General features: G+C 48.9%; 1 protein-coding gene across 1 annotated transcript in view; it reads left to right on the forward strand.

The window, feature by feature from the left end:
- LOC145339542 (rho-related BTB domain-containing protein 2-like) overlaps window positions 1-13,787 on the forward strand; it is a gene marked incomplete at its 3' end in the record, with an annotated part of 110,545 nt that overhangs the window by 47,413 nt on the left and 49,345 nt on the right. The window contains exon 4 of the mRNA XM_080184021.1: window positions 5,003-5,188. Coding sequence (XP_080040147.1) covers window positions 5,003-5,188 — 186 coding nt within the window. The remainder of the gene's footprint in view (window positions 1-5,002; window positions 5,189-13,787) is intronic.

A 13,787-nucleotide genomic window follows, 5' to 3' on the forward strand; every position in this document is an offset into this window, starting at 1 on the left:
GGTGCTGCGTTTCTCCCAGGTCTGATGTAATGGTGCTGTGTTTCTCCCAGATCTGATGTAATGGTGCTGCGTTTCTCCCAGGTCTGATGTAATGGTGCTGTGTTTCTCCCAGGTCTGATGTCGTGGTGCTGTGTTTCTCCCACGTCTGATGTAGTGGTGCTGTGTTTCTCCCAGGTCTGATGTCGTGGTGTTGCGTTTCTCCCACGTCTGATGTAGCAGTGCTGTGTTTCTCCCAGGTCTGATGTCGTGGTGCTGCGTTTCTCCCAGGTCTGATGTAATGGTGCTGTGTTACTCCCAGGTCTGATGTAGTGGTGCTGCGTTTCTCCCAGGTCTGATGTAATGGTGCTGTGTTTCTCCCACGTCTGATGTAGCAGTGCTGTGTTTCTCCCACGTCTGATGTTGCAGTGCTGTGTTTCTCCCAGGTCTGATATAATGGTGCTGTGTTTCTCCCAGGTCTGATGTAATGGTGCTGCATTTCTCCCAGGTCTGATGTAATGGTGCTGTGTTTCTCCCAGGTCTGATGTAATGGTGCTGTGTTTCTCCCAGGTCTGATGTAATGGTGCTGTGTTTCTCCCAGGTCTGATGTAATGGTGCTGTGTTTCTCCCAGGTCTGATGTCGTTGTGCTGCGTTTCTCCCAGGTCTGATGTAATGGTGCTGTGTTACTCCCAGGTCTGATGTAGTGGTGCTGCGTTTCTCCCAGGTCTGATGTAATGGTGCTGTGTTTCTCCCACGTCTGATGTAGCAGTGCTGTGTTTCTCCCAGGTCTGATGTAATGGTGCTGTGTTTCTCCCAGGTCTGATGTCGTGGTGCTGCGTTTCTCCCAGGTCTGATGTAATGGTGCTGTGTTACTCCCAGGTCTGATGTAGTGGTGCTGCGTTTCTCCCAGGTCTGATGTAATGGTGCTGTGTTTCTCCCAGGTCTGATGTAATAGAACATAGATCATAGAACATTACAGCGCAGAACAGGCCCTTCGGCCCACGATGTTGCGCCAACCAGTTAAAAAACAATGACCCACTAACCTAAACCAATCCCTTTTCGTCCATAAACCTATCCACGGATCTCTTAAACGCCCCCAAACTAGGCGCATTTACAACCGCAGCAGGCAGGGCATTCCAATCCCTCACCACCCTCTGGGTAAAGAACCTACCCCTGACATCCGTCTATAACTACCCCCCCTTAATTTAAAGCCATGCCCCCTCGTGCTAGCTTTCTCCATCCGAGGAAAAAGGCTATCACTGTCCACCCTATCTAAACCTCTAATCATCTTATATGTTTCAATAAGATCCCCTCGTAGCCGCCTTCTTTCTAACGAAAACAACCCCAAATCCCTCAGTCTCTCCTCATAGGACCTCCCCTCCATACCAGGCAACATCCTGGTAAACCTCCTCTGCACTCTCTCCAAAGCCTCCACATCCTTCCTGTAATGTGGGGACCAGAACTGCACACAGTACTCCAAGTGCGGCCGCACCAGAGTTGTGTACAGTTGCAACATGACGCTGCGACTCCTAAATTCAATCCCCCTACCAATAAACGCCAAGACACCGTATGCCTTCTTAACAACCTTATCTACTTGATTCCCAACTTTCAGGGATCTATGTACACATACACCTAGATCCCTCTGTTCATCCACACTATTCAAAGTCCTCCAATTAGCCCTATACTCAACACATCTGTTATTCCTACCAAAGTGAATTACCTCACACTTCTCCGCATTAAACTCCATCCGCCACCTCTCGGCCCAGCTCTGCAACCTATCTAAGTCTCCCTGCAAACTATGACACCCTTCCTCACTATCTACCACACCTCCAACTTTGGTGTCATCAGCAAATTTATTAATCCACCCAGCTATACCCTCATCCAGATCATTAATAAAAATTACAAACAACAGTGGCCCCAAAACAGATCCCTGAGGCACACCACTCGTAACTGAACTCCATGACGAATATTTACCATCAACCACCACCCTCTGTCTCCTATCTGCTAGCCAATTCCTGATCCAATTTCCTAGATTACCCCCAATCCCATACATCTGCATTTTCTGCAGAAGCCTACCATGGTGAACCTTATCAAACACCTTACTAAAATCCATATATACCACATCAACTGCCTTACCCCCATCCACCTCTTTGGTCACTTTCTCAAAAAACTCAATAAGGTTAGTAAGGCACGACCTACCCGCTACAAAACCATGCTGACTATCTCCAATCAATTCATTACTCTCCAAATAACTATAAATCCTATCCCTAATAATTTTTTCTAAAACCTTGCCCACAACAGAAGTAAGACTCACCGGTCTATAATTCCCGGGGAAGTCTCTGTTCCCCTTCTTAAACAATGGGACAACATTCGCTATCCTCCAATCTTCTGGTACTATACCAGAGACCAACGACGACCTGAAGATCAGAGCCAGAGGCTCTGCAATCACTTCTCTTGTCTCCCAGTGAATCCTAGGGTAAATCCCATCCGGACCAGGGGACTTATCTATTTTCAAACACTCTAGAGTATCCAGCACATCCCCCTTATCAACTGCAATACTGTCTATTTTACACCCCTGCAACCCAGTGTCCTCCTCAACTATATTCATGTCCCCCTGCGTGAACACCGAAGAGAAATATGGGTTCAATGCCTCACCAATCTCTTCCAGTTCCACACACAATTTCCCTCTACTGTCTATAACTGGCCCTAATCTTGCCCTAACCAACCTTCTGTTCTTGACGTACCTATAGAACGCCTTAGGATTCTCCTTAATCCTATCAGCCAAAGTCTTCTCATGTCCTCTTTTAGCCCTTCTTAACTCACTCTTCAACTCCCTCCTAGCCAGTCTAAAGCTTTCTAATGCACTACCTGAGCCCTCAAGCCTCATCTGAACATAAGCCTCCTTTTTCTTTTTAACCAACGAATCAACTTTTTTAGTGCACCACGGTTCCCTAGCCCTCCCAAATCCTCCTTGCCTGACAGGGACATACCTATCACGGACTCGCAGTAGCTGCTCCTTGAAAAAACTCCACATTTTGGACGTTCCCAGTCCCTGTAATCTCCTAGTCCAACCTATGCTTCCTAATTCTCTCCTAATAGCCTCATAATTACCCTTCCCCCAGCTAAAACTACTGACCCGAGGTTCATGCCTATCCCTTTCCATCACTAAGGTGAACGTAACCGAATTGTGGTCACTATCACCAAAATGCACACCAACTTCCAAGTCTAGCACCTGGTCTGGTTCATTTCCCAGCACCAAATCCAATATAGCCTCACCTCTAGTTGGCCTATCTACATACTGAGTCAAAAAACCTTCCTGCACACAATACTCCAAGTGCGGCCACACCAGAGTTTTGTACAGTTGCAACATGACGCTGCGGCTCATAAATTCAATCCCCCTACCAATAAACGCCAAGACACCGTATGCCTTCCCAACAACCCTATCTACTTGATTCCCAACTTTCAGGGATCTATGTACACATACACCTAGATCCCTCTGTTCATCCACACTATTCAGAGTCCCACCGTTAGCCCTATACTCAACACATCTGTTATTCCTACCAAAGTGAATTACCTCACACTTTTCCGCATTAAACTCCATCCTCCACCTCTCGGCCCAGCTCTGCAACATATCCAAGTCTCCCTGTAGACTAAGACACCCTTCCTCACTATCTACCACACCTCCGACTTTGGTGTCATCAGCAAATTTACTAATCCACCCAACTGTACCCTCATCCAGATCATTTATAAAAATTACAAACAGCAGTGGCCCCAAAACAGATCCCTGAGGCACACCACTCGTAACTGAACTCCATGACGAATATTTACCATCAACCACCACCCTCTGTCTCCTATCCGCCAGCCAATTCCTAATCCAATTTCCTAAATCACCCTCAATCCCATACATCTGCAATGTCTAATGGTGCTGCATTTCTCCCAGGTCTGATGTAATGGTGCTGCGTTTCTCCCAGGTCTGATGTAATGGTGCTGCGTTTCTCCCAGGTCTGATGTAATGGTGTTGCGTTTCTCCCAGGTCTGATGTAATGGTGCTGTGTTTCTCCCAGGTCTGATGTAATGGTGCTGTGTTTCTCCCAGGTCTGATGTAATGGTGCTGTGTTTCTCCCAGGTCTGATGTAATGGTGCTGTGTTTCTCCCAGGTCTGATGTCGTTGTGCTGCGTTTCTCCCAGGTCTGATGTAATGGTGCTGTGTTTCTCCCAGGTCTGATGTAATGGTGCTGTGTTTCTCCCAGGTCTGATGTCGTTGTGCTGCGTTTCTCCCAGGTCTGATGTAATGGTGCTGTGTTTCTCCCAGGTCTGATGTAATGGTGCTGTGTTTCTCCCAGGTCTGATGTAATGGTGCTGTGTTTCTCCCAGGTCTGATGTCGTTGTGCTGCGTTTCTCCCAGGTCTGATGTAATGGTGCTGTGTTTCTCCCAGGTCTGATGTAATGGTGCTGCGTTTCTCCCAGGTCTGATGTAATGGTGCTGCGTTTCTCCCAGGTGTGATGTAATGGTGCTGCGTTTCTCCCAGGTCTGATGTAATGGTGCTGCATTTCTCCCAGGTGTGATGTAATGGTGCTGCGTTTCTCCCAGGTCTGATGTAATGGTGCTGCATTTCTCCCAGTTCTGATGTCGTTGTGCTGTGTTTCTCCCAGGTCTGATGTAATGGTGCTGCGTTTCTCCCAGGTCTGATGTAATGGTGCTGCGTTTCTCCCAGGTCTGATGTAATGGTGCTGCGTTTCTCCCAGGTGTGATGTAATGGTGCTGCGTTTCTCCCAGGTGTGATGTAATGGTGCTGCGTTTCTCCCAGGTCTGATGTAATGGTGCTGTGTTTCTCCCAGTTCTGATGTCGTTGTGCTGCGTTTCTCCCAGGTCTGATGTAATGGTGCTGTGTTTCTCCCAGGTCTGATGTAATGGTGCTGTGTTTCTCCCAGGTCTGATGTAATGGTGCTGTGTTTCTCCCAGGTCTGATGTAATGGTGCTGTGTTTCTCCCAGGTCTGATGTAATGGTGCTGTGTTTCTCCCAGGTCTGATGTCGTCGTGCTGTGTTTCTCATTGGCAAACCCGAACTCTCTGCGGAATGTGAAGACAGTGTGGTTACCTGAAATCCGGCACTTTTGTCCACGGACACCGATCCTTCTTGTTGGTTGCCAGTTGGATTTGCGATTCACTGATCTGGACGCTGTGAATCGGGCTCGGAGACCACTCGTCAAGTAAGTACTCTGGGTAATTTGTTCTTGAAATGTGAACTAGGGGTCAGAGTTTGAGGATAAGGGGCCAGCCTTTTAGAGCTGAGGGGAGGAGAAATTTCTTCACCCAGACAGTGGCGAATGTGTGGAATTCATTCTCTCTCAAAGAAGAAATTAGATATAGCTCTTGGGGCGAAAGGGACCAAGGGATATGGGAGGAAGGAGGGGATAGGATATTGAATTTGTTGATCAACCATGATCATAGTGAATGGCAGAGCAGGCTCGAAGGGCCGAATGGCCTCCTCCTGCTTCTAGTTTCTATGTTTACATAGAATATAGCACAGTCCAGGCCCTTCGGCCCTCAATGTTGTGTCAAGCTATGTCCGAACCCAAGATCAACTGTCCCTCTCCCTATCATTCTGGAGTGCTCCATGTGCCTATCCAATAACCGCTTGAAAGTTCCTAAAGTGTCCGACTCCACTATCACAGCAGGCAGTCTATTCCACACCCCAACCACTGTCTGAGTAAAGAATCTACCTCGGACATCCCTCCTATATCTCCCAACATGAACCTTATAGTTATGTCCCCCAGTAACAGCTACATCCACCCGAGGAAATAGTCTCTGCACGTCCACTCTATCAATCCACCTCATCATCTTATAAACCTCTAAGTCTCCTCTCATCCTCCTCCGCTCTAAAGAGAAAAGCCCCAACTCCCTCAACCTTTCCTCATAAGACCTACCCTCCAAACCAGGCAGCATCCTGGTAAATCTCCTCTGCACTCTCTCCAATGCTTCCACATCCTTCTTATAGTGAGGTGACCAGAACTGAACACAATATTCCAAATGTGGTCTCACCAAGGTCCTGTACAGTTGCAGCATAACCCCACGACTCTTAAACTCAAACCCCCTGTTAATAAACGCTAACACACTATAGGCCTTCTTCACGGCTCTATCCGCTTGAGTGGCAACCTTCAGAGATCTGTGGATATGAACCCCAAGATCTCTCTGTTCCTCCACATTCTTCAGAACCCTGCCATTGACCCTGTAATCCACATTCAAGTTTGTCCTACCAAAATGAATCACCTCACACTTATCAGGGTTAAACTCCATCTACCACTTTTCAGCCCAGCTCTGCATCCTATCAATGTCTCTTTGCAGCCTACAAGAGCCCTCCACCTCATCCACTACTCCACCAATCTTGGTGTTATCAGCAAATTTACTGACCCACCCTTCAGCCCCCTCTTCCAAGTCATTGATAAAAATCACAAATAGCAGAGGACCCAGCACTGATCCCTGTGGTACATCGCTGGTAACTGGCCTCCAGTCTGAAAATTTTCCCTCCACCACCACCCTCTGTCTTCTATGAGACGGACAGTTACTTATCCAATCGGCCAAATTTCCTTCTATCCCACACCTCCTTACTTTCTTCATGAGCCTACCATGGGGAACCTCATCAAACACCTTACTAAAATCCATGTATACGACATCAACTGTTCTACCTTCGTCTAGACACTTAGTTACCTCCTCAAAGAATTCAATCAAATTTGTGAAGCAAGACTTAGCCCTCACGAAACCGTGCTGAATATCCTGGATTAAACTGCACCTTTCCAAATGGTCATAAATCCTATCACTCAGGACCTTTTCCATTAACTTCCTGACCGCTGAAGTAAGACTAATTGGCCTATAATTACCAGGGTCATTCCGATTTCCTTTCTTGAAGAGAGGAACAACATTCGCCACTCTCCAGTCCTCTGGTACAATCCCCATGGACAGTGAGGACCCAAAGATCAAAGCTAAAGGCTCCCCAGTCTCAGCCCTTGCCTCCCAAAGTATCCCAGGATGTATCCCATCTGGCCCAGGGGATTTATCGACCCACAGGTTTTTCAAAATTGCTAATACATCTTCCCTCAGAACATCTACCTTCTCCATCCTATCAGCCTGTATCACACACTCATCCTCAAAAACATGACCCCTCTCCTTAGTGAACCCTGAAGAAAAGTATTCATTCAATGCCTCACCTATCTCTTCTGACTCCATGCACAAGTTCCCATTACTGTTCTTGACTGGCCCTAACCTCACCCTGGTCATTCTTTTATTTCTCACATGAGAGTAAAAAGCCTTGGGATTTTCCTTGATCCGACCCGCCAAGGACCTCTCACGCCCCCTCCTAGCTCTCCTAAGCCCTTTCTTTAACTCGTTCCTTGTAATCCTTAAGCGACCCAACTGAACCTTGTTTTCTCATCCTTACATACGCTTCCTATTTCCCCTTGACAAGACATTCAACCTGTTTGAGAACCATGGTTTCTTACACTATTAACCTCAGTCCTACAGCATTTATCCCATCTCTACAGCTTTAATGTGGGAATTGAGCAGATATGTCCAGTATACAAGAAACAGGACAAATCCAACCTACCCAGTTACAGCCCAATCACTCTACTCTCAATCATCAGTAAAGTGATGGAAGGGGTCATCGACAGTGCTTTCAAACAGCACCTGCTCAATGACACCCAGTTGGGTTTTGCCAGAGTCACTCAGCTCCTGAGCTCGTTACAGACTTGGTTCGCCGCGTTATAAGAAAGATGTGGAGGCATTGGAAAGGGTGCAGAGGAGGTTTACCAGGATGTTGCCTGGTATGGTGGGAAGGTCTTATGAGGAAAGGCTGAGGGACTTGAGGTTGTTTTTGTTAGAGAGAAGGAGGTTACGAGGTGACCTAATTGAGGCATACAAGATGATCAGAGGATTGGATAGGGTGGACAGTGAGAGCCTTTTACCTCGGATGGTGATGGCTAACACGAGGGGACATAGCTTTAAATGAAGGGGTGGTAATTATAGGATGGATATCAGAGGTAGATTCTTTACTCAGAGGGTAGTAAGGGCGTGGAATGCCCTGCCTGCAGCAGTTGTGGACTCACCAACTTTAAGGGTGTTCAAATGGTCAGTGGATAGGCGTATGGATAACATTGTAATAGTTTAGGTTAGAGGGTCATTAGATTGGTTCCACTGGTCGGCGCAATATCGAGGGCCGAAGGGCCTGTACTGCACTGTAATGTTCTATGTTCAAACATGGACAAAAGAACTGAATTCCAGAGCTGAAGTGAGAGTGACAGTCCCTGACATCAAGGCCGCGTTCGACCGAGTGTGGCATCAAAGAGCCCGAGCGAAATTGAAATCGATGGGAATCAGGGACAAATCCTTGGATTTGATTTATTATTGTCACATGGAAATAGACCCAACAAACAAAAGGGGAGCACGGACAAGTGGGGCCAAAGAGTCTGTTTCCATGTGGCAATAATAAATGACACAGTAGTCATGCAGTGAATGTTGTGTGGCTGGAAGGGGCTGTTTCCATGCTGTAAACCACTATGACACTATAATGGAATTACCATCGCTGAATCCCCCACTATTGACAACCCCCCCCAACCCCCGCAGGATATCATTGACCAGAAACTGAACTGGACTCGCTATATCAATAGTGTGGCTACCAGAACAGGTCAATGGCTAGTGCTGATCTAATCAAGGTATACAATATTATGAACATTGGTTCAAGGTGAGGGATGGGAGGTTTCGGAGAGATTTGAGGAAGAACCTTTTTACCCAGAGGCTGGTAAGAGGCGCTGCCTGGGAGGGTGCTGGAGGCAGGATGCCTCAAATCCTTTAAAAAGTACCTGGACAAGTACTTGGCACATCATAACATTCAGGGCTATGGGAGTCTAAAACTAGAGGGCACAATAAGAACATAAGAAATAGGAGCAGGAGTAGGCCATCTAGCCCTTCGAGCCTGCCCCGCCATTCAATAAGATCATGGCTGATCTGTCGTGTCTCAGTTCCACATTCCCGCCCTCTCCCCATAACCCTTAATCCCCTCGCTTATCAAAAACCTTTCAACCCGCGTCTTAAATATATTTAGCGAGGCAGCCTCCACCACTTCAATGGGCAGAGAATTCCAGAGATTCACCACCCTTTGAGTGAAGAATTATAGGCCGGTTAGTTTAACGTCTGTTGTAGGTAAAATGTTAGAATCCGTCATCAAGGAGGAAATAGCGAGGCATCTTGAAGGGAATTGTTTGATAGAGCAGACGCAGCACGGTTTCGTTAAGGGGAAGTCGTGTCTGACAAATTTACTTGAGTTCTATGAGGATGTGTCTAGGGCGGTGGATAGAGGAGAGAACATAGAACACTACAGCACAAACAGGCCCTTTGGCCCACGAGTTGCGCCGATCACATCAACACCTATCTATAACCCCCAATCCCATAAAACCCCATATACTCATCCAGAAGGCTTTTAAAAGACCCCAGCGAGTTCGCCTCCACCACCACTGACGGCAGCCGATTCCATTCACTCACCACCCTCTGAGTGAAAAACTTACCCCTGGTAAGCTGGTGGATGTGGTCTTTCTTGATTTTCAGAAGGCGTTTGACAAGGTACCTCACAAGAGGTTATTGCAGAAGGTCAGGGGACATGGAGTTGGGGGTAGGGTGTTAGCGTGGATAGAGGACTGGTTGTCAAATAGGAGGCAGAGAGTGGGGGTCAATGGGTGCTATTCGGATTGGCGGATGGTGACTAGTGGAGTGCCCCAGGGGTCGGTGCTGGGGCCTCAGCTTTTTACCATTTATATAGATGATCTGGAGGAGGGAACCGAGTGTATGGTGTCGAAATTTGCTGATGACACCAAGATTGGTGGAAAGGCAAATTGTGCGGAGGATGTGGAGAGTCTGCAGAAGGATCTAGATAGGCTGGGCGAATGGGCCAGGAAATGGCAAATGGAATTTAATGTTGGCAAGTGTGAGGTGGTCCACTTTGGTAGGAATAATGGTAGGAAGGATTATTACTTACGTGGAGAAAAACTGCAGCAGGCGACGGTGCAGAGGGACCTCGGGGTCCTTGTGCATGAGTCGCAAAAACCCAGCTTGCAGGTGCAGCAGGTGGTCAGGAAGGCAAATGGGATGCTGGCCTTCATCGCGAGGGGGATTGAATATAAAAGTAGGGAGGTCTTGCTGCGGCTGTGTAGGGCATTGGTGAGGCCGCAGCTGGAATACTGTGTGCAGTTTTGGGCGCCGTACTTACGCAAAGATATTTTGGCCTTGGAGGGAGTGCAGAGGAGGTTTACTAGGCTGATACCGGAGTTGAGGGGGTTGAGCTATGAGGAGAGGCTGAATAAACTAGGCTTGTACTCGTTAGAGTTTAGAAGAATGAGGGGAGATCTCATTGAGACGTATAAGATGATGAATGGGATGGATAGGATAGAGGTGGAGAGACTCTTCCTGCTCAAAAAAGACAGTAGGACTAGGGGGCACAGCCTCAAGATAAAGGGGGGGCGGTTTAGAACGGAGTTGAGGAGGAACTTCTTCACTCAAAGGGTGGTGAATCTCTGGAATTCTCTGCCCGTTGAAGTGGTGGAGGCTGCCTCGCTAAATATATTTAAGACGCAGGTTGATGGGCTTTTGATAAGAGAGGGGATTAAGGGTTATGGGGAGAGGGCGGGAATGTGGAACTGAGACACGACAGATCAGCCATGATCTTATTGAATGGCAGGGCAGGCTCGAAGGGCCAGATGGCCTACTCCTCCTATTTCTTATGTTCCTCAACTCCGTTCTAAACCACGCCCCCCTTATCTTGAGGCTGTGCCTCAAACATGGACACAAGTTTAAGGTGAGAGGGGAGAGATACAGAAGTGTCCAGAGAGGCAATTTTATTTCACACAGAGGGTGGTGTGTGTCTGGAACAAGCTGCCAGAGGTAGTAGTAGAGAAAAGCATTTACGTGGGTATAGAGAAACACAGGCCAAATGCAGGCAATTGGGATTAGCTTATAAAAAAACAAAAGGGCTTTATGGACAAGTTGAATCTGTTTCCATGCTGTAAATCTCTCTGACTCCAAGTGCTGGCAAGTGGTATTAGGTGCGAGGTTAGGTGTTCCTCGTATGTCGGCACAGACTCAATGGGCTGAAGGTTCTCTTCGGCACTGTATGATTCTATGGCAAGTAACTCACCACCTGAGTCTCCAAACCCAATCTACCATCTGCAAGACACAGGTCAGGAGTGTGATGGAATATTCTCCATTTGCCTGGATGGGTGCAGCTCCAACAACACTCGAGAAGCTCGACACCATCCAGGACACAGGAACCTTCCACAAACATCCACTCCCTCCCCCACTAGCACTCAGTCGCTGCAGTGTGTACCATCCACAAGATGCACTGCAACAATTCACCAAAGATCCTTAGACAGCACCTTCCAAACCCACGACCCCTTCCATCTAGAAGGACAAGGGCAGCAGATACATGGGACCACCCCCACCTGCAAGTTCCCCTCCAAACCACTCACCATCCTGACTTCCCAGTCACTGGGTCAAAATGCTGGAAATTCCTCCCTACAGCACTATCAGATACTGCATTGGTTCAGGAAGGCAGCTCATCATCACCTTCTTAAGGGTAATTAAGGATGGGCAATAAATCCTGTCCTAGCCAGTGATACCCTCATGCCATGAAGAAATAACAGAAGAGTCAGTCATTTGGAGTCTGCTCCACCATTTAGTGAGATCGTGACTGACCTGAGTGTTCCCCGTAACCCTTATCTCTCTCATCATTCACTAATCTGCAGGTTACTGTGAAACTCCCCTAGTCGCCACCCTCCAGTGCCCGTTCGGGTCAATGCACCCTAACCAGCACATCTTTCAGACTGAGAGGAAAACGGAGCTCCAGGAGGAAACCCACGCAGACACAGGGAGAATATGCAAACTCCGCACAGACAGTGACCCAAGCCAGGAACCGAACACGGGTCCCTGGCACTGTGAGACAGCAGTGTGAATCACTGTGTCACCGTGCTGCCCCGGGTCCCTGGCACTGTGAGACAGCAGTGCGAATCACTGTGTCACTGTGCTGCCCCGGGTCCCTGGCACTGTGAGACAGCAGTGTGAATCACTGTGTCACCGTGCTGCCCCGGGTCCCTGGCACTGTGAGACAGCAGTGTGAATCACTGGGTCACCGTGCTGCCCCGGGTCCCTGGCACTGTGAGACAGCAGTGTGAATCACTGTGTCACCGTGCTGCCCCGGGTCCCTGGCGCTGTGAGACAGCAGTGTGAATCACTGTGTCACCGTGCTGCCCCGGGTCCCTGGCACTGTGAGACAGCAGTGCTAATCACTGTGTCACCGTGCTGCCCCGGGTCCCTGGCACTGTGAGACAGCAGTGTGAATCACTGTGTCACCGTGCTGCCCCGGGTCCCTAGCGCTGTGAGACAGCAGTGCGAATCACTGTGTCACCGTGCTGCCCCGGGTCCCTGGCACTGTGAGACAGCAGTGCGAATCACTGTGTCACCGTGCTGCCCCGGGTCCCTGGCACTGTGAGACAGCAGTGTGAATCACTGTGTCACCGTGCTGCCCCGGGTCCCTGGCACTGTGAGACAGCAGTGTGAATCACTGTGTCACCGTGCTGCCCCGGGTCCCTGGCACTGTGAGACAGCAGTGTGAATCACTGTGTCACCGTGCTGCCCCGGGTCCCTGGCGCTGTGAGACAGCAGTGTGAATCACTGTGTCACCGTGCTGCCCCGGGTCCCTGGCACTGTGAGACAGCAGTGTGAATCACTGTGTCACCGTGCTGCCCCGGGTCTCTGGCACTGTGAGACAGCAGTGCTAATCACTGTGTCACCGTGCTGCCCCGGGTCCCTGGCACTGTGAGACAGCAGTGCTAATCACTGTGTCACCGTGCTGCCCCGGGTCCCTGGCTCTGTGAGACAGCAGTGTGAATCACTGTGTCACCGTGCTGCCCCGGGTCTCTGGCACTGTGAGACAGCAGTGCTAATCACTGTGTCACCGTGCTGCCCCGGGTCTCTGGCACTGTGAGACAGCAGTGCTAATCACTGTGTCACCGTGCTGCCCCGGGTCCCTGGCACTGTGAGACAGCAGCGCTAATCACTGCTGTTGTGCCGCCCCTGTTGTTTAGCCTGAGTGTGGAGTGAATGGATGCGTGGGTGATACGTATATGGATGTATGTATCCATATGGGGGTGTGTGTGTGGGGGTGTGTGTATGGGGGGAGTGTGTGTGTGTGTGTATCTGTGTATAGGGTTGTGCATGGGTATGTGTGTGTGTGTATAGGGTTGTGTGTGGGTGTGTGTGTGTGTATCTGTGTATAGGGTTGTGTGTGGGTATCTTATAGAGATGTATAAGATAATGAAGGGGATGGATAGGGTAGAGGTAGAGAGATTCTTCCCGCTTTGAAAGGATAGCAGGACTAGAGGGCACAGCCTCAAGATAAGAGGGGGGGCAGTTTCGATCGAAGTTGAGGAGGAACTTCTTCACTCAAAGGGTGGTGAATCTCTGGAATTCTCTGCCTGTTGAAGTGGTGGAGGCTGCCTCGCTAAATATATTTATGTCACGGGTAGATAGGTTTCTGATAGACAGGGGAATTAAGGGTTATGGGGAGAAAGCGGGAAAGTGGAACTGATCCACTTCAGATCAGCCATAATCGGCCTCGCAGGTGGAGGATGTGGTCAAGAAGGCGTATGGTGTACTGGCCTTCATTAATCGAGGGATTGAGTTTAGGTATCGGGAGGTAATGCTGCAACTTTATAAGACCCTTGTCAGGCCTCATTTGGAGTACTGTGCGCAGTTCTGGTCGCCTCACTATAG

The sequence above is a fragment of the Carcharhinus amblyrhynchos genome, unplaced genomic scaffold (assembly GCF_965287045.1).
Source record: "Carcharhinus amblyrhynchos unplaced genomic scaffold, sCarAmb.v2.hapA scaffold_526, whole genome shotgun sequence".
NCBI classification, from domain to species: domain Eukaryota; kingdom Metazoa; phylum Chordata; class Chondrichthyes; order Carcharhiniformes; family Carcharhinidae; genus Carcharhinus; species Carcharhinus amblyrhynchos.